Source organism: Bufo gargarizans, chromosome 5 (assembly GCF_014858855.1).
Source record: "Bufo gargarizans isolate SCDJY-AF-19 chromosome 5, ASM1485885v1, whole genome shotgun sequence".
NCBI classification, from domain to species: domain Eukaryota; kingdom Metazoa; phylum Chordata; class Amphibia; order Anura; family Bufonidae; genus Bufo; species Bufo gargarizans.
Window position 1 is genome coordinate 276599391 of NC_058084.1, and position 27571 is coordinate 276626961.

The following is a 27571-nucleotide window of genomic DNA, read 5'->3' on the forward strand; positions in this document are numbered from 1 at the left end:
CAGGAGATATACCGCAGATAATGTCACTGATGTCAGCAGCGGCTAATAAAACATTACAGGGAATGTCATAAGTATTTAGTATGTGGAAACGTTACACAGGAGAAATACCGCAGATAATTTCGCTGATGTCAGCAGCGGCTAATGTAAAATTACAGGGAATGTCAGAGGTATTTGGGATGTGGAAACGTTACACAGGAGAAATACTGTACCGCATATAATGTTGCTGATGTCACCAGCGGCTAATAAAAAATTACAGGGCATGTCACAGGTATTTGGGTTGTGGAAACGTTTTACAGGAGAAATACCGCAGATAATGTCGCTGATGTCACCAGCGGCTCATATAAAATTACAGGGAATGCCACAGGTATTTGGGGTGTGGAAACGTCACACAGGAGATATGCCACACATAATGTCATTGCTGTCACCAGTGGCTAATAAAAAGTTACAGGGAATGTCACAGGTATTTGAGATGTGGAAACGTTACACAGGAGAAATACTGCAGATAATGTCGCTGATGTCACCAGCGGCTAATAAAAAATGACAGGGAATGTTACAGGTATTTTGGATGTGGAAACATTACACAGGAGATGTACCCCAGTTAATGTCACTGTCCGCAGCGGACACCATCAATGGAAAAAGTACACTGGATGTCACAGATATTTTTGGGATGCGCACACGTTACACGGGAGATGTAGCGCAGATAATGTCGCTGTCTGCAGCAGCCTAACTATTACGCTATTTAGTGCAGGTTGCGCTAAAAATATATATTGCTGCCACACACAACAATAGTCCTTAAAAGGATATTTAGGTCTCTGACAAGTTTTTCAACTTAAAAAAAAATAATATTCACTCCCTACACTATCCTTCTTTAGCACAGCTCTCCCTGTCGAACACTGAGCTGAACACATGTCATTGGGTGCTATATAGCACCAGATGACGCATTCCGGCCAGCCAATCACTGTGATGCCAGTAACGAACATGGTTAAGGCATTACAGTGAAGGGCAGAACTTACCTGCACATTTATTGGCTGGTTAGCAGGGGAGGAGACACGGCCGAATACCGCCATGTGCCGAGCATCGAGATGCTCGAGCCGAACTGGTGTTCGGCCGAGCATGCTCGATCAACACTGATCATTATTTATAACTGTTAGTAGTAAGCTTATTCTGGTTCATTAGAGAAACCATGCATGTTCTTGGGCTATTGCTACATGGCAGTTATTCTTGGGCCACACTTGATTTAGTGGCCCTCTATTCTTCCATAGGTTTGAGGGCCTTGGCTAACAATATGGGTCAATATATTACACACAGTAGGGAGCTTGTGTTTTTGTACATTGTACTTTCACACAGTTCAATTCCATTTAATAGAGAATGGTGTAACTATCAAATTTATAAATCGCCTCATTTTAAAATATCTGCCTGGATCCACTTGAAAAGCAGCTGTAATGTCATTGTCACTAAGCATCTCCTGTTGTCAGGAAAGATCTGTCCCTAGTAACAGAGACTCAGAAGACAACTTACAGGAAATGGGGGCATGTCAGAGCTAACTGAGATCCTGAGCCTGATAAACAAACTGCTTCTGTACAGTTTTTGAAGAATATAGGAACATTCTGTTTAATGTGATTTTCCTCTCCTTATCTGTTCTTTGAGCTGGAGAGCTGAAAACAGACATGGTGGGATGTAAAGAAAAGGATGTCAGAGCATTACAGATATGCCTCCTGTTTCTGAGTGAAATGCATCTAGCTGTGCAGCTAAAACAGGAAATAATATGGCGATAGAAGTTCAGCTTTTTACCAAATAGAGTGGGCTGCACAAGCAAGTACAGTAGTCATAATGGGAGATTTTAATGCCCCAGATATTGTCTATGTCATGGCTCTGGCTCAACTGCAAAGAGGAGAACGTTTCTCAGCTGAATACATGACCACTTTATGGGAAGAGGAGATGCTCTGTTGGATCTAAAGACAGCCTGCTCTAGAGCAAGATGAACTGAGCAGATTGATGTATAGTGTTATGGAAAAATACTCAGTATAGCCTGTATTTCATTCATTTAAATTCCTGTTTGTTCTGGGCTTAGAAGTCAAGGAGGTAGCCCTATCAGTGATTGACTATCTCTGTCTGCACAGTCATACAGGATAGCTTGTCAATCACTGATAGGACCATATCAGTGATTGACAGCTATCTTTGTATGTGCTTTCATACAGGATAAGTTGTCAATCACTGATAGGACCACCTCTTTGACTTCAAAGCCCAGAATGAACACAGATATAAATGAAAAAATTATGTTATACTGAAAATCTTCCCATAAAACTGTATCTGCTCAGCTCCTCTTGCTCTGTAGCATACTGCCTTCAGCAGCCCCTGTCATATCATAATACACCGGATAATTGAGAGAGCTTTAATACTGCTAAATGTATTCCTGTAGGTAACATGTATAAACAGCTAAAATTAAATCCTACATGGCTTACAATAAATAACAAAAAAGGACATTCAAAATACAGATCTGAGGGGTCAGTTGTAGCCTTTGAAATTTACAAAGAGCTTTAAAATTTGTAAAAAAAAAGACCAAATCTGCAAAAATACAAAATGAACGACAGGTAGCTAAAGAGAGCAAAACAAACCTCCAAAAAAAAAATCTTTAACCACTATTCTCCCTGCCTTCCTAGAGCCTTTTTTATTTTTACATTCACATGAGGGCTTGATTATTGTTGGAAAAGTTGTACTTTCTAATGACACCACTTAAAGCCTCATGCACATGTCCGTGGAACACGGACCGTGTAATACCGGCCTGGATTTCTTCTGAGTGCATGATCTATACCAGTGCATCACCGTACTGCGGCGGCAGCAGGAAGTGCACAGCGTCATAGCAACCAATGACGTCGTGGGCTCCTGCACTCAGAAGAAATCCAGGCCGGTATCACACGGTCTGTGTTCCACGGACGTGTGCATGAGGCTTAATATTGCATACAATGTAGTAGGAAGCTGGAAAAAAAATCCAAATAGGGTGAAATTGGAAAAAAATTCAATTTCACCACAGTTTTCTAGATATTGACCCCTCCCCAGTATTAAATTCATTGGTGGCCAGTGCGGCCCCCCCTCCCTCCCCAGTATTAAATTCATTGGTGGCCAGTGCGGCCCCCCCTCACTCCCTCCCCAGTATTAAATTCATTGGTGGCCATTTAACTTACCTGCGCTGTCTGTGGCTGGCCAGCCGCTCCTCCTACTGGTAAGTGACAGGTCTGTGCTATAAGCAATGAGCCGCACAGACCTTTCACTTACCAGTAGGAGGAGCGCCCGGCTGGCCACAGACAGCGCAGGTATGTATAATGCTTCTAAAATTGGTAAGTAACCATGGCAGCCAGGACTGCAGTAGCGTTCTGGCTGCCATGGTAGCCGATCGGAGCCCCAGTTTACTGGGACTCCGATCGGAACTCTCCGCTGCCACCAATGATGGGGGGGTTGATTTTAATTGGGGGGGGCGCACTGGCCACCAATGAATTTAATACTGGGGAGGGAGGGGGGCCGCACTGGCCATCAATGAATTTAATACTGGGCAGGGAGGGAGGGGGGGCCGCACTGGCCACCAATTAATTTAATACTGGGGAGGGAGGGGGGCCGCACTAGCCACCAATTAATTTAATACTTGGGAGGGAGGGAGGGGGGCCTCTGGGCCTCTGCTGTTTGACACAGCAGAAATCTGGCAGCTATGGCACTCCCAAGCAAATATGCCATAGCAAGATGTATATGCCTTAGCAATAATGCCTCTCTATCCACCCCCCCATGCTGTGGTGACAGGGGGCTGATGGATGCCATGGCAACCTCAGGCCTCACAAAGGCCTCGGGGTCTACCATGTACAAAATACCATAAGACCGGCCTTAAAAAAAAAAAAAAAACTTTGTCAAAACAGCCATATTTTGGTCATCTTGCCCTAAAAAAGTGTAATATTGATTGATCAAAAAATCTTATTAACCAAAAATGGTACCAATAAACAATACACTGCAAAAATGCTTTATCATGTAAAACTGAAACAAAAAATAAAAATAGACAAATTTGGTATTGCCGTGTCCAAAACAACCTGCTTTTTAAAAATATCATATGATTTGTCCTGTCAGGTGAATGCCGTAAAGAACAAAAAATAAAAACTGTGCCAGCACAGCCATGTTTTGGTAACCTTGCCTTGCAAGAAGTGTAATATCGAGCAACCAAAAATCATATGTGCCCTAAAATATTACCAATAAAACAGTCACCTTATCCTGTAGTTTCCAAAATGGGGGCACTTTTTGGGAGTTTCTACTGTAGGGGTCTTTAAATGCGTCATAGCAACTTAAAATTATCCCAGTGAAATCTGCCCTCCAAACGCCAAATGTTGCACCTTTCCATACAGCAGTTTCTTACCACATATGGGGTATTTATGTAAACTGCAGAATCAGGGTAATAAATAAGGAGTTTTGTTTTGCTGTTAACCCTTGCTGCTTTCTGTAAAAAAAAAAGGATTTAAATGGAAAATCTGCAAAAAGAAGTGAAATTTCTCCTCTATTTTCTTTTAATTATTGTGGAACACCTAAAGGGTAAACAAAGTTTGTAACATCATATTTGAAAAACTTAAGGGGTTATTTATGGGAGGTTTCTATTATTTAAGCACCACAAATTGACTTCATAACTGAATTGGTCATTTAAAAAGCGGGTTTTGGAAATGTTCTTAACTTTTAAAAATTACAACTAAATTTGTACTCCATCTAACATCCCCCCAAAAATAAAATGGCATTCACAAAATGATGCCAACATAAAGTAGACATGTAAAGTAATAACTATTTTATGAGTTATCATTATCTGTCTTAAAAGCAGAAAAATTGGAATTTTAAAAATTCTTGTCATGAAGTACAATGTGTCACAGAAAAATTAATTCTTAATCACTTAAATAAGTTAAAAACATTCCAAAATTATTACCACACAAAGCGACACATGTTCGATTTGCAAAAAAATGGCTTGGTCCTTACTGTGAAAACTGGCCCAGGCTAGAAGGGGGTTAAACAAAGTCACCCCCCCTGCACCCCTGGATGGTTTTATGGCAGCGGGTGGTGCAGGGGGGGTGTTGCGGGCGGTGCGGGAGGCGGGCGGGCGGTATGGCAGGCGGGATCGCGATCCCCCACCCGCCTCCCGTCGAATAATCGTTGGTGTACAGTGGTATACCAGAGTGTCAGCACATTGATCACACTCTGGTATAAACGGCTGACATCTGTGATGGGATGTCAGCCGTTTAACCCTTTCCATACAGCGGTCCGTACGGACCACTGTATAGAAAGAGTTAACAGTAAGATGCGGCTCCCTCCCTCTCCCATAGGGGGGCTCCTGTGCCTTTGCAGCCCCCCGACAGGAAGGGGTGACAAAGGGAGGGAGCCCCAGTCTTTACCCTTCCCCGTCTGTGAAGTTGTGGCCACAACTTCGCAGACGGAAAAGGTTCCCATGGCAACAGGACGCCTTCTCAGGCGTCCTGCTGTCCATGGTGCTGAACAGATCTGTGCTAAAGGCATAGATCTGTTCAGACAAAGTGTAAGTAAAATACAGTACAGTACAATATATATTGTACTGTACTGTATTATACAGACATCAGACCCACTGGATCTTCAAGAACCAAGTGGGTCTGGGTAAAAATAAAAGTAAAAAAAAAAGTGAAAATCAAAAAACACATTTATCACTGATTAAAAATGAAAAAAATAAAATTCCCTACACGTTTGGTATCGCCGCGTTCGTAATGACCTGATCTATAAAAAGGTCATGTTACTTTCCCTGCACGGTGAACGCCATAAAAATAAAAAAATAAAAACTATGAGAAAATTGAAATTTTGCCCACCTTACTTCCCAAAAAAGGTAATAAAAGGGATCAAAAAGGTTGCATGTACGCCAAAATAGTGCCAATCAAATCGTAATCTCATCCCGCAAAAAATGAGACCCTACCCAAGATAATCGTCCAAAAACTGAAAAAACTATGGCTCTTAGACTATGGAAACACTAAAACATCAAATTTTTTTTGTTTCAAAAATGAAATCATTGTGTAAAACTTACATAAATTAAAAAAGTATACATATTAGGTATCGCCGTGTCCGTATCGACCGGCTCTTTAAAAATATCACATGTTTACCCCTCAGGTGACCACAGTAAAAAAATTAAAATAAAAACGGTTTAAAAAAAAGCCATTTTTTTGTCATCTTACTTCACAAAAAGTGCAATAGCAAGCATTCAAAAAGTCATATGTACCCCAAAATAGTGCCAATAAAACATCTCATCCCGCAAAAAATGAGACCCACTGATAATTGCCCAAAAACTGAAAAAACTATCGCTCTTACCCTATGGAGACACAAAAACTTTTTTTTGTTTTAAAAATGAAATCATTGTGTAAAACTTACATAAATAAAAAATCCTGTAGCTTCTAAAATGGGGTCACTTTTTTGGAGTTTCTACTCTAGGGGTGCATCAGGGGGGCTTCAAATGGGACATGGTGTCAAAAAAAACAGTCCAGCAAAATCTGCCTTACAAAAACCGTATGGCATTCCTTGCTCCCTGCCATGTGCCCGTACAGCGGTTTACAACCACATATGAGGTGTTTCTGTAAACTACAGAATCAGGGCCATAAATATTGAGTTTTGTTTGGCTGTTAACCCTTGCTTTGTTACTTGAAAAAAATATTAAAATGGAAAATCTGCCAAAAAAGTTAGATTTTGAAATTGTATCTCTATTTTCCATTAAATCTTGTGCAACACGGCACACCTTTCACTCTACGCCCCGCTGTGTGGCCGTACAGTAGTTTACGGCCACATATGGGGTGTTTTTGTAAACAGCAGAGTCAGGGCAATAAAGATACAGTCTTGTTTGGCTGTTAACCCTTGCTTTGTTAGTGGAAAAAATTGGTTAAAATGGAAAATTAGGCAAACAAAATGAAATTCTCAATTCTCATCCCCATTTGCCAATAACTCTGAAACTTTGAAATTTGCAAATTTTTCAAAATTTTGGGTAAATTACGTATTTTTTTATGCAAAAAAATAATAATAATTTTTATGTCATGAAGTACAATATGTGACGAGAAAAAAAAATCTAAGAATGGCCTAGATAAGTCAAAGCGTTTTAAAGTTATCACCACTTAAAGTGACACTGGTCAGATTTGCAAAAAATGACCAAGTCCTTAAGGTGAAATAGAGCTGAGTCCTTAAGGGGTTAAGAGGAGGTGAGTATCAGGCTGAACAGAGGGGTGGCTGTTGATGTAGTGTTCTTGGATTTTGAAAAGGCATTTAACACTGTGCCTCATAGATGTTTAATAGGTAAAATAAGGTCTATAGGCTTAGAAAGTACAGTTTGTCATTGGATTAACAACTGTCTGAAAGACCGTGTCCGGAGAGTTAGGGTCAGTATTTTTCTTTTCCTGATTTCTATTTTTTGTGGATCAGCGTTTTCTCAAAAACCTTCTTTTTTTTACCAATTGTACATCCGCATCCGTTTTGTTTTTCTGGAAAAAAAATGGAAGTAGGAATGTATGTTGCTAAGGTACAAAACATTTTTTTTTCTCTATTTCCTGGAAACGGATGACATATTGATGCATTCTGCGTGTCATCCGTATTTTTGTGGACCCATTGACTATAATATGACCACGGCCGGCATTTTGCAGACAGTAGTAGGACAAGCTCTTTTTTTGCAGATCCACATAACATAACGGAACAACGGATGCGGACAGCATACTAAATGCAAAGATGCAAATTACTAAATACTGACATGTGAATGGACCCTAAAGGTCAATGATTCCTGTTCTCAATAGTCCCCCCCCCCCCCCCAGTTATAAGTGGTGTACCCCAAGGTCCAGTGCTGGGTCATCTATTATTTTACTTATGCAATAATGATATAGAGCTCAGCAACCTCTTCTCTGGGCCCGTGCTGCACTGTCCTGACTGCTCACAATGTCAGGACGTAGTGTGCACACCATGACCTGACGCTGCACCTAGTCAGGTCACAGTACAGCACAAGCCCAGAGAAGACTGACTGCAGGAGATATCCCCGGACCTGGAGAGCAGTGGCGGAGCAGGAGAGGTAAGTGAATGTGTCACCAAAATGTTTATCTGCCAGTTAAAATCAGATAGTAGCACATCTACTTTTTTAATATGTTTTTATTTTATGATTACAGATTTTTTATTCTATATGGGCTGCCATCTTGCCTGGGCTATTCTTAACAGCATTTAGAAGGAATTAAGAAAATTGCTTTATGGTAGCCACATGGGCCATAGACACAATAGACAGGAGGGGACCTCATTGACTTACATGGGGAGGTTTTCTGGGCATGCTCTGTGACCTGGTAAGCAGTCATTGTACAAGGAAAGAATAGATGAGATTTGACCTACTGTGAATGGTGGATCCTATCTATACACCAAGATGGTATAATTACAGGTAGGATTAGAATGACAGTAACATGATCAGTATAGACCAAGAAGTGGTGTCTATTATCAAACTTAGTGGCCAGTGCATAAACTGACGGATTTTTGGTTTTAGTTTAAATATGAAAAGTAACATGGAAAATTTAAAATAACATAAAAAATTATTTACTTTATATGTTAAACATAAAAAGTGGTTTAAACAGCAGATAATTTTCTGATGACACATTCCCTTTAGTTTATGAAATGGTGCACAGTAATAATGACTTTGATGCAAGTGCGATGTGGTATACACCTACAGTATATCTTTTAAAGTACCCCTGGGACTTTTCTGAATGTCGCATTAGATACATAAGACTTAAAAGTGATTTAATCTGGCAACCTGGCCTTAATCCCATCCCACCTTTTCAAAGTGGTGTAGTAGACTAAAAGTCACACAATTTGCCAAAAAGTCACATACCAGAGTTCCAATATTTCCTCTTTTGCCCACAGATGGTTAATAAGTCAATGCGCTACAGCTGACTTATGTGCTCTTTTTATTACCTGCTGGTCACTATGTGTATGGGTAAAACGAATGGGAGAGCAACAGAGATATGGGGATCAGCAGTTAAGGGGTTCTACTTCTGCTTAGAAGTGAGGTTCAACTACTGATCACAGTACAGTACGTAAGACAAATGGCTAGCGGAAGAAGAGGTGCAGAGCTAAATGCAAATTGAGGGTAGGTAAAGACACAGGTAGTTGAGTAGAGATGTCCTGAAGTTACTCTTTGACCAAAGTGATCTATCTTGTGTGTCACGTTTTATCAAAGTCTGACTATTGGGTCATACTGATACTTATGCTTCTGAATTAAATATTAAAATGCCCATAAGAAAAACGCTTCAAAAATCTGGATTAAGTGGTCATGATTTTAATTTAAAGAGAACATTTCCTGCATTCTAGGAATGGTTCCCAAAATCAAACATCTCCATGTTTGTTAATAAGACCAACCCAAATTGTTGATGATTAGAAAGGAGCGAATCAGTTTGTAACAAAAAATGTATTCATAAGACGAACCTGAAGCTTTTCAGGTTAGTTTCAGATGAATCGAGCTCAGCACCATTTTACTGCACATGTTAGTGGTAAAAAACACGAGGGAGGAAGAAGGATGCTCACATGACACTAAGGGAAAGTGGAGTAGAGCGCTTACCCTGATTGGCTCACAGACCGACAGACAGCCTAGATGAGCCAATCGGTGCTGCAGCATGCAGGGAGGTGTCCTTGCAGAATGAGCAGAACGTCATTCTGTGTTGGGCTGTGAATGAGGGTGGTTGGGTCTATGCAGTGTCTGACAGAAAACTGCCTTGGGCACACTTTACAGTTCAGGGAAAGGCTAGAAAGAAGAAAAATTTTGTAGAATAGGGAAGGACAGGGAAGCTTTTAGCCAGGGAGTGAGGAGCTGAGACTGGGTGTGCCTAGGACAGGCAGTGCCTTCTAGCTTCAGTTACTGCCTTATAACACAGCTGCAGTTGCTTCACAACCTCAGAAGCAGCCGTCTACAAGAACATTTATTTTTATTAAACAGAAATACAGCTTTTTTTTTTCAAGTATTGGTGTGGGGAATAAGCTTAATACAACTGTACAACACATGTCCAAAATCTAAGACAAAGCATCTCCAAACAGTTGAAGTTTTTTTGTTTTGTTTAAGTTTTTTTTAGAATAGCAATGCAACATGTACATGCGTGTTTTGCAATCCAGAGGGTAGCATTTTAAATATCAGTGAAAAAACCTGAAATAGTAGTCTGGAATCTGGGAAAGGGTATCTCCATACAGCTCAACAGTTTTATTTTTATTTGCAAAAAATATCAATTAACGTGTACAGTACAAGACATGTTTTACAATCCAGAGAGTAGTATTTTAAATCTCTGTGGAAACACTGTAATTAGCAGTCTGAACTACTTTACAGGACATATCCATACATTGGAAATCATTGTCCAAAATCTGGGACAGAGCATCTTCAAACAGTTCAAGAGGTTTTTATAGTGTACACGTGTTTTTCAATCCAGTGGGCAGCATTTTAAAACTCGGTGAAAACACCGTAAATAGTAGTCCAAAATTTTAAAATACAGAGGGTAAAATTTTGAGTGAATACAGTAAATAGTAGGCGGAACAAAGTGTGGAATGCATGTTTTATAATACCGAGGGAAGTGTTTTAAATCTTTGCATGAAAACACTGTAAGTAGTAGGGTAAAATCTGTGACAGGGCTTCTCCAGACAGTTTAAATTTATTTTTAATTTTTTTGGGGAGGCGGGATCTCGTAGTAGGTTGACAACTTGTGTTTTACACTATAGTTAAGCTTTATTCAAAATCTACATATTTTAACTCAAAATTAGGAGGCCAAATTACGTTATTATTGGGAAACACTGTGTATGTAGCTTCCCACATTTTTTTGGGCAAGCAGAAGAATGCCACCAGCATGTCTGAAAGGGAGGCCCCCCCACCTTCCCAGAATTATGCACCTCACACCACCACACACAAGCAGCAGAAGCCACAGCAGCCAGTTCAGTTTCCTCAACATAATGGAGCCAGTATGCTCTCTGTATTCTGTAGTGCCCAGCCTCCAGTGTCATTTTAGAGAGGATTTTCAGCACCAAACGGACCAAGTTGTACTCTGCCAGTGTCCAAAGCATCCCTTTTGTCAAAATGCACCTGTCACGGCAAGTGGGGATAAGAGAAACACCAAGAAAACAAACAACAACAGTTAAACAGACCAGGCCCCAAAGCTATGGAAGAGGGAATGGTAACCGCCTAACAATCCCTGAGCCTTTCCCTGACTGTTGACAGTATAAGCAAGTCCTGATGGTGAACGAACTCATACGCTGGAACAAAAACCCTGCTGACACTGTAGCAAACCCTAACTTAGGGAGAGGGGAATGAGACAGCTGGTACCTTCCACCGTGAAGGGACCAGCGTCTCCCTGAGACCTAGCAGCAATACATGCACAAAGGAGAAAACAGGAGGACTTGGCTTGAGACGAGCGGGAAGTAGAGGATCCACAAACAACCAGTATAGAACTCCAGAGGGAACTCCAGAGAGCCTCTTAACCTCTTCAGGACACATGACGTACCGGTACGGCATGTTGTCCTGGTACCTAAGGACACTTGACGTACTGGAACATCATGTGTATTTCCGATCACCGCCGCCCGGCGGGCGGGCGGTGATCGGAACCCGGTGCCTGCTCAAATCATTGAGCAGGCACCTTGGCTAAATGCGCGGGGGGGTCCCATGACCCCCCGTGTCGGTGATCGCCGCAAACCGCAGGTCAATTCAGACCTGCGGTTTGCGGCGGCGATCGGCGGTGTCATCGGGTCCCTGTGCAGCTGTAGGGAGGACCCAATGGCATGGAAGGCATTGCGCTGCCTAAGGAAGGCATTGTGCTGCCTTCCGGTGATGAGCCTGTGGGATCCAGCCCCCTGGATCTCACAGGCCGGAAGCTGTATGAGTAATACTCACTGTATTACTCATACAGCCAATGCAGAAGTATTGGAATGCATTGTAAAGGGATTAGCCCCCTAAAAGTTCAAGTCCCAAAGTGGGACAAAAAAAGTGGAAAAAATAAAGTTTTCCCCCCAAAAATTTTAGGTTTCAAGTAAAAATAAAAAAAAGGTAATTTTCCCCAAATAAGGTAAAAAAAAAATACATGGTAATAAATAGGGGGGGGGGGGGGGGGGGGAGTATACATATTAGGTGTCTCAGTGTCCGTATAGACCGGCTCTATAAACATATCACATGACCTAACCCCTCAGATGAACACTGTAAAAAATTAAAAATAAAAACTGTGCTAAATAAACAATTCTTTGGTCACCTTACATCACAAAAAGTACAACAGCAAGCGATTAAAAAGTCATATGCACCCCAAAATAATTCCAATCAAACCGTCATCTCATCCCACAAAAGATGAGGCCCTACCTAAGATAATCGCCCAAAAACTATGGCTCTCAGAATATGGAGACACTAAAACATGATTTTTTTTTGCTTCAAAAATGAAATCATTGTGTAAAACTTACATAAATAAAAAAAAGTATACATATCAGGTATCGCAGCGTCCATAATAACTTGTTCTATAAAAATATCACATGACCTAACCCTTCAGGTGAATACCGTAAAAAAATTTAATTAAAACGGTGTAAAAAAAAGCTATTGTTGTCACCTTACATCACAAAAAGTGTAATAGCAAGCGATCAAAAAGTCACACGCACCCCAAAATAGTGCCAATAAAACCGTCATATCATCCCGCAAAAATCATACCCTACCCAAGGTAATCGCCCAAAAACGGAAAAAAATTATGGCTCTCAGACTATGGAAACACTAAAACATGATTATTTTTTTTGTTTCAAAAAAAAAAAAAAATCATTGTGTAAAACTTACATAAATAAAAAAAAAGTATACTTATTAGGTATTGGTGCCAAAACAGCTATTTCTTGTTACCTTGCCTCACAAAAAGTGTAATGTAGAGCAACCAAAAAATAATATGTAATATGTACCCTAAACTAGTACCAACAAAACTTCCATCCTATCCCGTAGTTTCTAAAATGGGGTAACTTTTGGGGAGTTTCTACTTTTGGGGTGCATCAGGGGGGCTTCAAATGGGACATGGTGTAAAAAAAAAAAAAAACAGTCCAGCAAAATCTGCCTTCCAAAAACCGTATGGCATTCCTTTCCTTCTGCGCCATGCCGTGTGCCCGTACAGCAGTTTACGACCACATATGGGGTGTTTCTGTAAACTACAGAATAAGGGCCATAAATATTGAGTTTGTTTTGGCTGTTAACCCTTGCTTTGTTACTGGAAAAAATGGATTAAAATGGAAAATTTGCCCAAAAATTTTAATTTGGAAATTTCATCTCCATTTACCAATAACTCTTGTGGAACACCTAAAGGGTTAACGATGTTTGTAAAATCAGTTTTTAATACCTTGAGGGCTGTAGTTTCTTAGATGGGGTCATTTTTAGGCAGTTTCTACTCTAGGGGTGCATCAAATGGGACATAGTGTAAAAAAAAAAAAAAACTGTCCAGCCATAAATATTGAGTTTGGTTTGGTTGTTAACCCTTGCTTTGTAAGTGGAAAAAAAAATATTAAAATGGAAAATCTACCAAAAAAGTGAAATTCTGAAATTGTATCTCTATTTTCCATTAATTAATGTGGAACACCTAAAGGGTTAAAAAAGTTTGTAAAATCAGTTTTGAATACTTTGAGGGGTGTAGTTTCTAGAATGGGGTCATTTTTGGGTGGTTTCTATTATGTAAGCCTTGCAAAGTGACTTCAGACCTGAACTGGTCCCTAAAAATTGGGTTTTTGAAAATTTCTGAAAAATTTCAAGATTTGCTTCTTAACTTCTAAGCCTTGTAACATCCCCAAAAAATAAAATTACATTCCCCATATGTCTACTTCATGTTTGGATCATTTTGGGAATGATAAGTAATACCTATTTTTGGAGGTATTATTATGTATTATAGAAGTAGAGAAATTGAAACTTGAAATTAGCAATTAAAAAAAAAAATTGTAGTACTTGATGACACTGGTAAAATGGAGTAAAATATGTGATGAAAAAAATATCTCAGAATGGCCTGGATAAGTCAAAGCGTTTTAAAGTTATTACCACTTAAAATGACACTGGTCAGATTTGCAAAAAATGGCCTGGTCCTTAAGGTGAAATAAGGCTGTGAACTAAAGGGGTTAAATGGCTAACGAGCAGGACCTGTGGAGAGGTGGGATCCAGCCCACAACAACAAACAGAAAGGAAACACAGAAAGACCTGTTAGATAGACTCACGTGCTGCAAGTCTATCCGATCTTCTCAGATCTCTCACAGGGCAGGCAGTGACAGCACCATGCCTGAATTCCGGAGGATCTTCACACTCCTCTGGCTGAGACTGATGAATAGATCTGACCTTACTGATTGTGCCCCATCATACCACAACAGCTGTCTGCCAACATGTACCATATGGTTGCTGCTGTCACCACCATCGCAGTTGCCACTCCTCTCTGCTAATCTATTAACCCTATCTACCCCAGAGTTTTGTTTTTTTGTTTTTGTGTTTCCATTTTGTGCTCCCTGCCTTCACAGAGCCAAAACTTTTTTATTTTTCTGTTCACATAGATGTATGAGGGCCTGTTTTTTGTGGGACAAGTTGTACTTTCCAACTCCACCATTTAATATTGCATATGATGTAGTGGGAAGCAGGAAAATAATTCCAAATGGAGTGGAATTGAAAAAAAAGCAATACTACCACAGTTTTATAGTTATATATTTTTTTACGTTCAATGTGCGATAAAGCTGACCAGTTACTTTCATTTTACGGGTCAGTACAAATCCAGCTATACCTTGTATGTATAGTTTTTCTTGCGTTATGATACTGATAACATATCTCCATACTTGTAGTTATGTGTACGGAGATATGTGAGCATTCATTTTTAACACCATGTGTGTTTCAGCCTTCAATAAGGGGCAATATTTTGAAACTTTGTAATATGAAAAAGCATAACACGTACGAAGATGTGGTGTGTTTTTAAACATGCTGGACTAGAGGGTGATCTGGTTCAGGACAAATTGATTAGGGACTGAAAAATTTGAGTCACTGATTTGTCTCTACTGAAGTTATTAGTCTGAGATTCTCAGTTTTGTTTTTATGTAGTATTACACAATATATAGAAAATTAACGTGTTTTCACTAGAGAAATCTGTTGCAATGTTGACTGTTTTGTCTTACAGCTCTTCTCAAGCCATTTGCCTTGCTGATGTTCCTAAGCCTGGGAAGGAATATAAATATCCTGAAAAGCTTCCAGGAGAATTGTATGATGCCAACACACAGTGCAAGTGGCAGTTTGGAGAGAAGGCCAAGCTCTGTATGCTGGACTTTAAAAAGGCACGGAAATAGAATATATACATCCATGTATATGTCCACAGTGCCACTGCCCCATTTCTGGCTGCTTCAGTTCCCCATCAGTTTGGAAGTGGATTGGTCCCATGACCGCTGTTGCCAGTTACTGGTCTCAGTAGTCATATGAGCTAGAATGGCACACCACTACTTGTAATGTTCTGTTCTAGCCCGTGACTGTAATTATAGGACCAAGCCACTTCTGGTGTGCATTGGAAATGACTAGGAACTAAGCAGTGGCACAGAAACTATAGACAGCATTTTTGATAGTTTCCAATCATTGGGGTCATCTGTTGCTAGGTCAGATAGCCCTTATTAAGGTAGGTGGACTGAGCTAGGGTTGGTGCTGAAGAAGGCAGTGGACCCTACAACTACACAGGATAGTTCAGAACTGATTTAATTGTAACAACACAGCATCCACAACCTCTAAAAGATAGAAGGGTTCTCCACTGATGTAGAAGAGGTTTTTTTTACTGTAAAAGCTATAAGTTGTCAGTGTCAATGCATTGAAAAGGGTTAAAAAGAACTTAGTGACTTTCTTGAGTATAACAATAATAATACAGGTCATGGGTACTAGATACTTTAGATGGGCTGTTGATCCAGAAGCTCCATATCAGATTCTTTTTCCTATGAAAGGGAAAATTTGTTTCTTCCTGATGTGTTTTTAATCTACTTCTGGATGAATACTGCAGGAGAATCGGTTGAATTGAATAGATGTATATCTTTGCAAACAAAATTACTATATCAGTATAAAAAATACATGGTATGGTAGCCACATGACCCTGCACTGAGAACTGTATGTGTGTACATTAGATATTTGATTATGAAAATGTGTTACAATTAAGAATACTAGGGATTTATAAAGAATGGGGAGGACAGGGGAAAATTCTGTAAATGATGTTACATCTAACAGCAGTCATGCTAAATTTCCAGGGTCAGGGGTGGAGTGGTGGTGCACATTCTAAAATCCACCCCGTACACTTAACTGACAAATTAATGTGCTTAGGCATCTTCCATGTTTGTGCTATTGATTTATGTTGTTCTGCTCAGCGATAGGAGCAGAACAATGAAAATAATATAATTGGCAGATTCAGCACATATCTGACTCGAACAGTGCCAAACAGATCCCACTGACTATGATGGGGTCCATTCTTTTTCTGTCCAGGAGTCCATTTTTTGTAGAGAAAAAGTCCTGCATGCAGGACTTTTCTCTCTGCTGTTTTTTACAGAGTCTGCGATGGAGGCCACGAAAGAAGCATCCAACACAGTTTTTAACAAGTCCTTAGCTGACAAAAATGATCATCAATTTGCCATGAAAAGTGAAGTAAATTAGGTGCCATTTTTTTTTTTTTTTTTTTTTTTTTTTTTTTGCCATTTCACAGAACAGCCATGTTGTAAACTAGCAGCATGCTTTAAAATATATACCGTATTTTTCGCCCTATAATACGCACCGCACCTAGGTTTTTGAGGAGGAAAATAAGAAAAAAAATATTTTTAACCAAAAGGTGTGCTTTTGGTGGTTTTTGAACTAATTGTGGTCTGTGGGTGACGCACTATTATGGAGGATCTGTGAGTGACGCACTGTTATGGGGGATCTGTGGATGACGCACTGTTATGGGGGATCTGAGGATGACGCACTGTTATGGGGGATCTGAGGATGACGCACTGTTATGGGGGATCTGTGGATGACGCACTGTTATGGGGGATCTGTGGATGACGCACTGTTATGGGGGATCTGTCGGTGACGCACTGTTATGGGGGATCTGTGAGTGACACACTGTTATGGGGGATCTGTGAGTGACGCACTGTTATGGGGGATCTGTGGGTGACACACTGTTATGGGGGATCTGTGGGTGACACTTATGGGGGATCCTCTCTGGATGGCACTGTTATGAGGATGAGGATCTGTGTATGACAGTTATGGGGGGATCTGTGGATGACACATATATAGCATCTTATGCTCTGTGTCATCCACAGATCCCCTCCATAAGTGTGGGGGTCGCATCTGCTTTTATAATGGGGGCGGGGGTCGCATCTGCATTTATAATGACAGCGGGGCCAGTGCAGTGACTGTATTCTACTACACGGGCCCCGCTTACTGTATAATCATATCCCTAATAGTTAATTGTTGTATGCATGTAAAAGCATAATGAGCGTTAATGAGCGCCGTGTATTACTTACAATTAGAAGCGCTCGCCGTTCGGCGCAGAGAGGAGGGAGGAGGCAGGCCGGGAGGACGGGCGCTGGCAGTGTGAGTCATACGTCATGCGCCCACGCCGCCTGCTTCATTCATAAAGTGGGCGGCGCAGGTGCGTGACGTATGACTCACACTGCCAGCGCCCGTCCTCCCGGCCTGCCTCCTCCCTCCTCTCTACTCTCTGCTCCAAACGGCGAGCGCTTCTAATTGTAAGTAATACACAGCGCTCATTAACGCTCATTATGCTTTTACATGCACACAACAATTAACTATTAGGGATATGATTATACAGTAAGAGGGGCCCGTGTAGTAGAATACAGTCACTGCACGGGCCCCGCTGTCATTATAAATGCAGATGCCGCCCCCAGCCCCTCCTCCCCCACAGCTGATACACCCGCCGCGCTGCATCGCGGCGGGTGCATCATTGAAACCTGGGCAAAATCAGCTACATTCGCCGTATAAGACGCACTGCTATTTTCCCCCAACTTTTGCGTCTTATACGGCGAAAAATACGGTACATTTATTACAATATTTTTAAGAAAAGCAAAACTTCCTGAACTGACTTGCTCCCTTTAAATATATTTATTCGTATATGGACTGTATACTTAGCTCTCTCTTTTCAATATAGGATATCTGTAAAGCACTTTGGTGTCACAGAATTGGAAGAAAATGTGAGACAAAATTTATGCCAGCAGCAGAAGGCACAACATGTGGGCATGATATGGTAAGGAGATTGTAGTCTTATGCAGTCTTAGCTGTCAGTATAAAAATGAATAACATGAGAAAATGTTCTGTGAAACGAGTGTTGGGAAATGACTTGTTTTCTTTCACGCTTAAATACTTAATGTCTCTACTATATGTATATTGTGTCACTATCTGTATAATATTATACATCTCTAAAGGTTTCTTAATTGTACCGAAAATTCGGCCTCAGAAAAGGTCAAAGGGGCACTTGATGTGAGAAGAATGCTGTTCTCGGAGTCTGTAAACTTTTCTCAAATCCTCTCAATGACTTGTATCATTGATTCTTTCAGATATGCTCTACTAACCTTACAGCAACATATAGCTTAATTAGGTAAAAATATCTATTTGTCCAGTTGAGGTGCCTCTCTACAAGATTTCTATAACACATTCTTATAAAAAAAATTAATACCAGTTAGAAATCAATAAATCACCTACTCTGATATCAAATGCTACCACAGACTAGAGCTGTAGCAAGACTTTCCATCTTTTAGGTAAAAATACAGTTCATTACTCTATCCTTTTATCTAAATACCCTGGCCAAGGTTAAGCACCTACTCTGACAACCAGCAGCCACAGTAGGCACATATCTGTAATTATGCCCATTCGATAGACCAAGTGGAAATAATGCACAATACCCTTCTGCTAAGGTGCAAAAACAAGAATTTAGTGTTCTGGATTTCCCTGGCTTCTCATTCGCTTTTCTTTTTTCTCCATTGAAATGTACATGATAGGCTGAACAAAGGATGCTGGACATAGCTTTATGGCCAGCTTAAGGATTTATCTCAAAATGCGTCTATAACCAACTTCTTTATTCTTCTTGTGATCTACTATTATCCGCCTCTCTCATAAATTCCCCTCGTGCATGAGGGGAACAACTCTTAAGGTTACTTACACACTAGCGTTTTTGCTAAATTCGTCAGGGCTCAGAAAAACACTTCGGTTACTGATAATACAACTTTCTGCATCCGTTATGAACGGATCCGGTTGTATTATCTTTAACATGGCTAAGACGGATCCATCATGAACTCCATTGAAAGTCAATGGGGGACGGATCCGTTTACTATTGTGTCAGAGTTAAACAAATTCGTCCTCATTAACTTGCATTGTGGGTCATGATGGATCCGCCTTGCTCCACATCCCATGACGGAAATAAAACCGCAGCTTGCTGTGGTTTTCTCTCCAGTATGGGAATGCAACCAAGCGGAATGGAAGGCTTTTTGGAGCATTTCGTTCTGTTCAGTTATGTTTTGTCCCCATTGACAATGAATGGGGACAAAACGGAAACGTTTTTCTTCGTTATTGAGATCCTATGACGGAACTTAATACCGGAAAATAGAAATGCTAGTGTGAAAGTAGCTCTGTACTGTAGCACTGTAGTCCTTATTTTACGTAGTTTGAAACTTAGATGGTTGCCTCGTTTAGCCTATGATGACATTGCAATCATAATAAATCCCTAGGTCAGATCCATTTAGTCATTTTATACATCCAAATTCCTTTAAATTTAACAAATGAACTATCAAAATATCTGTGATGTAGAAGTCAGTAATTTCTCTGATTTGAAAGCATACTCACATGGAATGGAAATGGTGTGCAACAGAGACTGTACCATTGCCACACAGAAAAAAACATGGCATGTAGGCACATATGTTTTTGTTAAGTTTTATCTTAATTAACCTGTAGATGACCCTCAACGTACATGTATGGCGCTGGTGGACCTGACTCAAGGACCAGCGCCGTACATGTACGGCTGGCTGATTGGGCGGGTGCAGGAGCTGCGCCCGTCCGATCAGCTGGGCAACTACACCGGCATTGGTGAAAACACTGATGCCAGCGTATTAACCCTTTGTATTCCATGCAGAGGGTTCCCGCTCTGCAGTGTCGGGTCCCGAAGGCAGCCCGATGCTTTCCATAGGCATCGGAGCTTGACTTCTACGGAAGCCTGTGAGATCCAGCCAATGCATTACAATACAGGTTGTATTGTAATGCATTGCCGAGGGGATCAGACCCCAGAGTGGGACAATAAAGTTAAAAAAATAAGTAAGTGTTTTTCATAAAAAAAAAAAATTAGTTTCAAGTAAGAAAAATACATAAAATTTCCCAAAATAAAACACATAAAATTGTAAAAAAAGAAAACCAGACATATTTGGTACTGCCGCATCCGTAGCGACCAGCTCTATAAAAATATCACCTGATCCACCCCCTCACCTAAACTGTGCTAAAACAATCATTTTTTTGTTACCTTACATCACAAAAAGTGCAACACCAAGCAATCAGAAAAGCATATGCCCCCCCAAAATAGTACCAATCAAACCGTCACCTCATCCTGCAAAAAATGAGCCCCTACATAAAGCAATGGGGCAAAAAATTAAAAAGAATATGGCTCTCTCAGAATATGGAGACACTAAAACATGATTTTTTTGTGTGTTTCAAAAATGCTTTTATTTTGTAAAACTTAAATAATAAAATATTATGCATATTAGGTATTTCCACGCCTGTAATAAACTGCTGTATAAAAATATCACATGATCTAACCCAGTCGCTCAAAAACAAAACAAAAAAACTATGGCTTTCAGAATATGGAGACACTAAAAAATATTAGAGCCGTAACAACTGGCTCTATAAAAATAGTACATGATCTAACCTGTCAGATGAACATTGGAAAAAACAAAAAATAAAAACGGTGCCAAAACAGCTATTTTTTGTTACCTTGCCTCACAAAAAGCGTAATATAGAGCAACCAAAAATCATATGTACCCTAAAATAGTACCAACAAAACTACCACCTTATCCTGTAGTTTCCAAAATGGGGTCACTTTTTTGGAGTCCCTACTCTACGGGTGCATCAAGGGGTCTTCAAATATGACATGGCAAATTAAAATGATCCCAGTGAAATCTGCCCTCCAAAAACCACATGGCACTCCTTTTCTTCTGCGCCCTGCTGTGTGCCTGTACAGCAGTTTACAATTACAAATGGTCTGTTTCTGTAAACTGCAGAATCGGGGTAATAAATCTTGAGTTTTATTTGGCTGTTAACCCTTGCTTTGTTACTGGAAAAAATGGATTAAAATGGAAAATCTGCCCAAAAAGTGAAATTGTGAAATTTCATCTACATATTCCTTTAATTCTTGTAGTATGCAAAATAACCAGGAGCCCCAGTTATGGGTCTTCAACACAGTGAAAGCCAGATAACCCCCTTGAATTCTTGTAGGACACCTAAAGGGTTAACAAAGTTTGTAAAATCAGTTTTGAATACCTTGAGGGGTGTAGTTTCTAAAATGATGCCATTTATGGGTGGTTTCTATTATGTAAGCCCCACAAAGTGACTTCAGACCTGAACTGGTCCTTAAAAAGTGGGTTTTGGAAATCTTCAGAAAAATTTCTAAATTTGCTTCTAAATTTCTAAGCCTTCTAACGTCCCCAATAAATAAAATAGCATTCACAAAATGATCCAAACATGAAGTAGACATATGGGAAATGTAAAGTAATAACTATTATGAGGTATCACTATCTGTTTTAAAAGCAGAGAAATAGAAATTTGGAAAGTTGCGAATTGTTATTTTTTTTTGGTACATTTGGGATTTTTTTAAAATAAAAAATGAAAAATATTGACTGAAATTCACCACTATCATGAAGCACAATGTGTCACGCGAAAACAGTCTCTGAATGGATTGGATCAGTAAAAGTGTTCCAAAGCTATTACCACATAAAGTGACACATCTCAAATTTCCAAAAAACGGCCTGGTCCTTAAGGTGAAAAATGTCAGGGTCCTGAAGGGGTTAAGGATGCAGTTTTAGAAACAAAATAGTTCTAGCAGTATGTTCTTAGGTTTAAAAAAACTGCAGCAAGCCCTAAAAACGAATGTGCGTTAACCACACTGTATGAATAGGACTTCACTACAGTGTAACCACATCATCACATCACCACAATGGCAAAAACAAGATTTTTGTAGACTCACCTGTAAAATCTCTTTCTCGCTGAGTTTTTATTGGGGGACACAGGAACATGGGTATAGTTTGCTGCTGCCACTAGGAGGCGACACTAGGCTAGAACTGTTAACTCCTCCCCTGCAGGCTATACCCCCTCCAGCCAGGAGAGAACATATCAGTTTGTGCCCAAGCAGTAGGAGAAGGAGTAAGAAACAAGAAGAATAAAAATACAGAACAAACGCTAGTTGTCCGAACCTGGCAAACCCATCGCTAAACATTAGCGTCAAAAGGAAATATCCATATTAGGTGGGTGCTGTGTCCCCCAATAAAAACTCAGCGAGAAAGAGATTTTACAGGCCCCTGAGAGAGAAGATCGTCCCTGAGCGGGAGGGGCCACCATACATCTCCCAGAAGAAGGATTATGTTGTAGTACCATGCTCGGCGGGGCCAATCTGGTGTGATGAGGATCGTCTGGATGCCCTCCAACCGGAGCGGTAGGTGCGGACTGTGTAGGTGGAGCATTATCAACCAAATGACCCATAAGAGAAAGGGTGGATTGGGATACTTTTGTTAGGTCCTCTACTGCCCGGGAAAAGGCAAGGGCCCAGTCCGGAGTCACGGTTATAGTGCGGTCAGCCGGCTGCGTGGGCTGGGAGGGCAGAATCTGGCCGCGTAGACAGGGTCCAGCTGGGAGCAAGGATACTGAGTTTTGCATTCAGTACACTCATCATAATGAGTAGTAAACGGGTACTCCGTTTGGTTTTGACATGGCTGATCCTAAACCCACTGCCTAGACTCTGGGCTGGAAGGGGTTAACTGTCTTACCAGATTGCCAGGGGGCAAGGGGTTAACAGTTCCACCAGTGCGCCGTGCAGCAGGTGCAGTTGCTGAGAAGATGTCTGACCAAGCGCAGGAGTAAGAGGCTCCGCCTTCTTGTTCTGACGGGCATCGTAAGCCCTCCTTTCAGGTGGGGCTAAATGCGGCCTACTTGCTGTAGAGGCCTCGGCCTCGATTTTAATGTGTGGCCGAACAGGGGGCGCCGACCCCGGCCGGTGGAATGTGAAGGTGGCGCTACCCATCTCGGCTTAGCGCGTGCCTAAGGGGAGTGTCGGGTGGCCTGGAGACGCCGTGCGCCAGCTCCGCTGGCAAAAATGAGTTAACCCCTACAGTTGGGGGCTCGTCCTGGATCTTCTGATTGCGTTGCGATGCGGCCCGCCAAGTATGGGCCCCGTTAACCCCTTGATGTACTGCCCAGAAATACTGCTGCCAATGCTAGCTGGCCCAGGGAACAGTTAACCCCGTAATTAGACCCTGTATGTGCCAAATTCTGAGCAGTAAGGGGGGGGGGGGAATACTTACCTCCTCTGGTTTACTCACCCCATCTTCATCCTTTTCTCTTCACCCTCCCTAAGTGGACCCACAGGGTCACATCTTCCAACAGGGTAACCTCCTCAGCAGCTGGCATCGGAGTGGCAGGACTCTGGAAAGGCGGGAGAGTCTTGTATTCTGGTGGCCTTAGGAGACCCTTTGGCTGGTGGGAAGCAGGGGAGCTGGGCTGCCCTGGATCCTCCTTTTGCTTCTGTGGGGAGGTCGAGCGGTGAGGGAATCCAACACTGGCCTTGCTCCCCGGGTTAACAGAGAGGCTGGGCGACTGTTTCCAAAACCTAAAAAATAAAAAGGAAAAATAAAAAATCTAACAAAGAAGCCATCCTGCTTAAGGCAGGGAGGTCTGCCTCCTACGAACACTAGGCTAAAACTGATATGCTCTCTCCTGGCTGGAGGGGGTATAGCCTGCAGGGGAGGAGTTAACAGTTCTAGCCTAGTGTCACCTCCTAGTGGCAGCAGCAAGCTATACCCACGGTCCTGTGTCCCCCAGTGATAACGAGCGAGAAATGTTATGTTCATATAATATGGCCTAGTATTCTTCTAACCATCGTAAATGCCTACTAGTCTCCCTTAAATAGTTTCTCTTTCCACACCAAATAATTTTGCAAACCTTCCTTCGTGCTTCAACCTATCTATTCACCTATTTCCTTGGGTGTCTCACTCTTGAATCATATCCTTCTCTACTTTATGCCCTCCTTCACCTTAAAATGTGCCTAATCTTTTGAGCATTTTTATTAAAGGGTTTTGCAGGATGCAGCACGCCAGACCTGCAGAGTATAGCGACAGTGAGGTCATGGTATGGGCAATCGAGGGTTACTCACTTTTTGGAGGACCCTGGGCAGGCATGCAGCAGTGAATGAGAGGCAGACACTAGTTCCTCTGGGACACACTCTGAGTGTAGAGACCTGGCCTGATGTTGGGTGAGGTGCCCTGGTTGTTGCAGGTGTTTAGAGTGCCTGAGGCAAGGTCCCTTTAAGGATCGTGAGGCCAGTGCCTGTAACGGTGGCACACCGGTTTGCAGGAGGATTAAATGACTACGCAGTTGTTGAACCAAACGTTGCTTTACTTGGTGAAAACAGTCCAACTTTGTACATGCAGTTACAGAAGATGTTAATGCAGTCCTTTACAGTTCCAAATGCACAGCAGGTTTATGACACAGCAGGTTTATATCACAGCAGGTTTCTATCTTGCAAGATACTTGGAGGGTATATAGTTAATGCTTTGCAGTGCAGTGCTGCTCTATCCCCACAGCTATTCTAGCTGGCTGGATCCCAAGGCCCGGATGCCTAATTGATGGCTTAAATCCTTGGTATAAATTCCTTCCTCCAGTAGTGGCACTTGCTTAAGGTTACAGTACCTTTGTTTCCTAGCTGTCTCACTGCTGGGCGGGCAAGGTGGCTGCAGGTTTCTCCCAGGAGGTGCTGTCCTACTACTGGGGTATCTCAACTGAGCTATCCTTAGTCTCAGGAGCTTCAGGCTGACGAGGTAACTCATCTAGTCCCCTGGAATACACTCGGTCTCCAAGCAGGCTTACTTCTTCTAGCCTCTTGGTACAGCTAGGGACCAGGACTGTCCAGCTGCATGTCAGGAGGAGGCCCTCAGCATATCCTGGGCTGGTGCCTTCTCACTTCTGTCTCCACAGACTCCTGACTATGACCTGACCCCTCCCTGTCTGGGCCTGGACATTTATACTAGGGTCTCTCTATCTCCCTCTAGCGTCTGGAATGCTAAACTACACCCCACTAGGCCTGATAAACATATGAAAGGGGAAACCATTGCATGTAAAAACACATAGGGAAATACATTAAATGCATAGATCAATACAATATCACTGTCCCTTGTGAGTAGAAGTAACACGCTACCCAATTGACCCTTGTGTAGTGCCCACTCCTACCTAGTGGGACACTACACAGGATCCTAAAAAATGTAATTTACTTTTGCAAACATTGTGTAGTCTCCTACAGAGCATAATAGTGTACCTCTCAAATCTTCCTGAGTCTTCACTTCAACCTTCATGCTTCTGCTGGGCTCCATTGTTTACAACCAAATTCCGGATTGTGGGCGTAGATGAGCTGCAGCCACAACACTTCCCATAGTGCTGTGTGCTGGAAGAATAGCTAGAAATGTAAACGCGTACTACACCCTTCCCTTCCCAAAATCTCTGCCCACTGCACCCTCCATCACCCCCTTGCTGACTGCTCCTAATACTTCTTCTCACACATCGTTGATATAACAAGCAAGTGCCCTGCTTTTGGATTAAGAGTGCTGACCAGCCCATTCCAAGATCACATGGGTCTGACATAAAGACCATTCAGGAGGGGATTCTGACAGAGGTGATCGTGGGAGGCCTGGTTGTGATGGCAGAGGAATTCCAGTGTCCACAGAGAGAAATTTACACCCAAATAACCCCTTTAAATCTATTCCAAATAGACCGTAATTGTATTCTGTAATGTATTTTAATTACCTAATAGGCATGTGAAGTACAGGCATCAGACGTGTCACTATGGGGCTGCAGTTTAAATCTTTAACTGCCACCAGTCATATTTTATGTTAGAAGCTGTGGCAGTTACATGGAAAGAGCTACAGCAGAAAGGACATGCCTCTGAGCTGCCAGCCCGAAATAAATATACCAGAACGATTGGAGCAATGAATGGGGAGATCTCTGGTTCTATGTGAGAAACAGGGTTCTAGCTTTGTTAGGCCTCTTTCACACGGGCGAGATTTCCGCGCGGGTGCAATTCGTTTGGTGAATCTGGGCCCATTCACTTCAATGGGGCTGTGCAGATGAGCGGTGATTTTCACGTGAAAATCTCAGCATGCTCTATATTGTGTTTTCCACGCAACGCAGGCCCCATAGAAGTGAATAGGGCAGCGCGAAAATCGAAAGCATCCGCAAGCAAGTGCGGATGCGGTGAGATTTTCATGCACGGTTGCTAGGAGACGATCGGGATGGAGACCCGATCATTATTATTTTCCCTTATAACATGATTATAAGGGAAAATAATAGCATTCTTTAATACAGAATGCATAGTACATACAGAATGCATAGGGCTGGAGGGGTTAAAAAAAAAATATTAACTCACCTTAATCCACTTGTTCGCGCAGCCCAGCTTCTCTTCTGTCTTCATCTTTGCTGTGCACAGGAAAAGGACCTGTGGTGACGTCACTACGCTCATCACATGGTCCGTCACATGATCCATCACCATGGTAAAAGATCATGTGATGGACGACCATGTGATGAGCGCAGTGACGTCATCAAAGGTCCTATTCCTCAAAGAAGAAGACAGAAGAGAATCCGGGCTGCGCGAACAAGTGGATTAAGGGGAGTTAAATTATTTTTTATTTTTTTTAACCCCTCCAGTCCTGTTGTACTAAGCATTCTGTATTAAGAATGCTATTATTTTACCTTATGACCATGTTATAAGGGAAAATAATACAATCTACACAACACCTAACAGAAACCCAAACTTCTGTTCCCGCAACGCACCCGCATCTTTTTCCGCAATGCCCGTGTAAAACCAGCCTTAGAAAGAGAACGTGATAGAAACATAGAAACATAGAATGTGTCGGCAGATGAGAACCATTTGGCCCATCTAGTCTGCCCAATATACTGAATACTATGGATAGCCCCTGGCCCTATCTTATATGAAGGGTGGCCTTATGCCTATCCCATGCATGCTTAAACTCCTCCACTGTATTTGCAGCTACCACTTCTGCAGGAAGGCTATTCCATGCATCCACTACTCTCTCAGTAAAGTAATACTTCCTGATATTACTTTTAAACCTTTGCCCCTCTAATTTAAAACCATGTCCTCTTGTAGCACTCATGCACTATATGATGTCTGATTTTCATTTTCAGTGGGGATGGATCCGTTTTCTCTGGCACAATAGAAAACGGATCTGCCCCTATTGACTTTAAACGGATCCGTCATGGCTACAGAAGACATTATGCAATCGTATCCATTCATGACAGATGCATGCGGCTGTATTATTGTAACGG

The 27571-nt window shown here is 41.7% G+C and overlaps 1 protein-coding gene across 1 annotated transcript in view; it reads left to right on the plus strand.

Moving 5' to 3' along the window:
- ADAMTS16 (ADAM metallopeptidase with thrombospondin type 1 motif 16) overlaps positions 1 to 27571 on the plus strand; it is a 366708-nt gene that overhangs the window by 130729 nt on the left and 208408 nt on the right. The window contains exons 8-9 of the mRNA XM_044295482.1: positions 15153 to 15306; positions 18144 to 18239. Coding sequence (XP_044151417.1) covers positions 15153 to 15306; positions 18144 to 18239 — 250 coding nt within the window. The remainder of the gene's footprint in view (positions 1 to 15152; positions 15307 to 18143; positions 18240 to 27571) is intronic.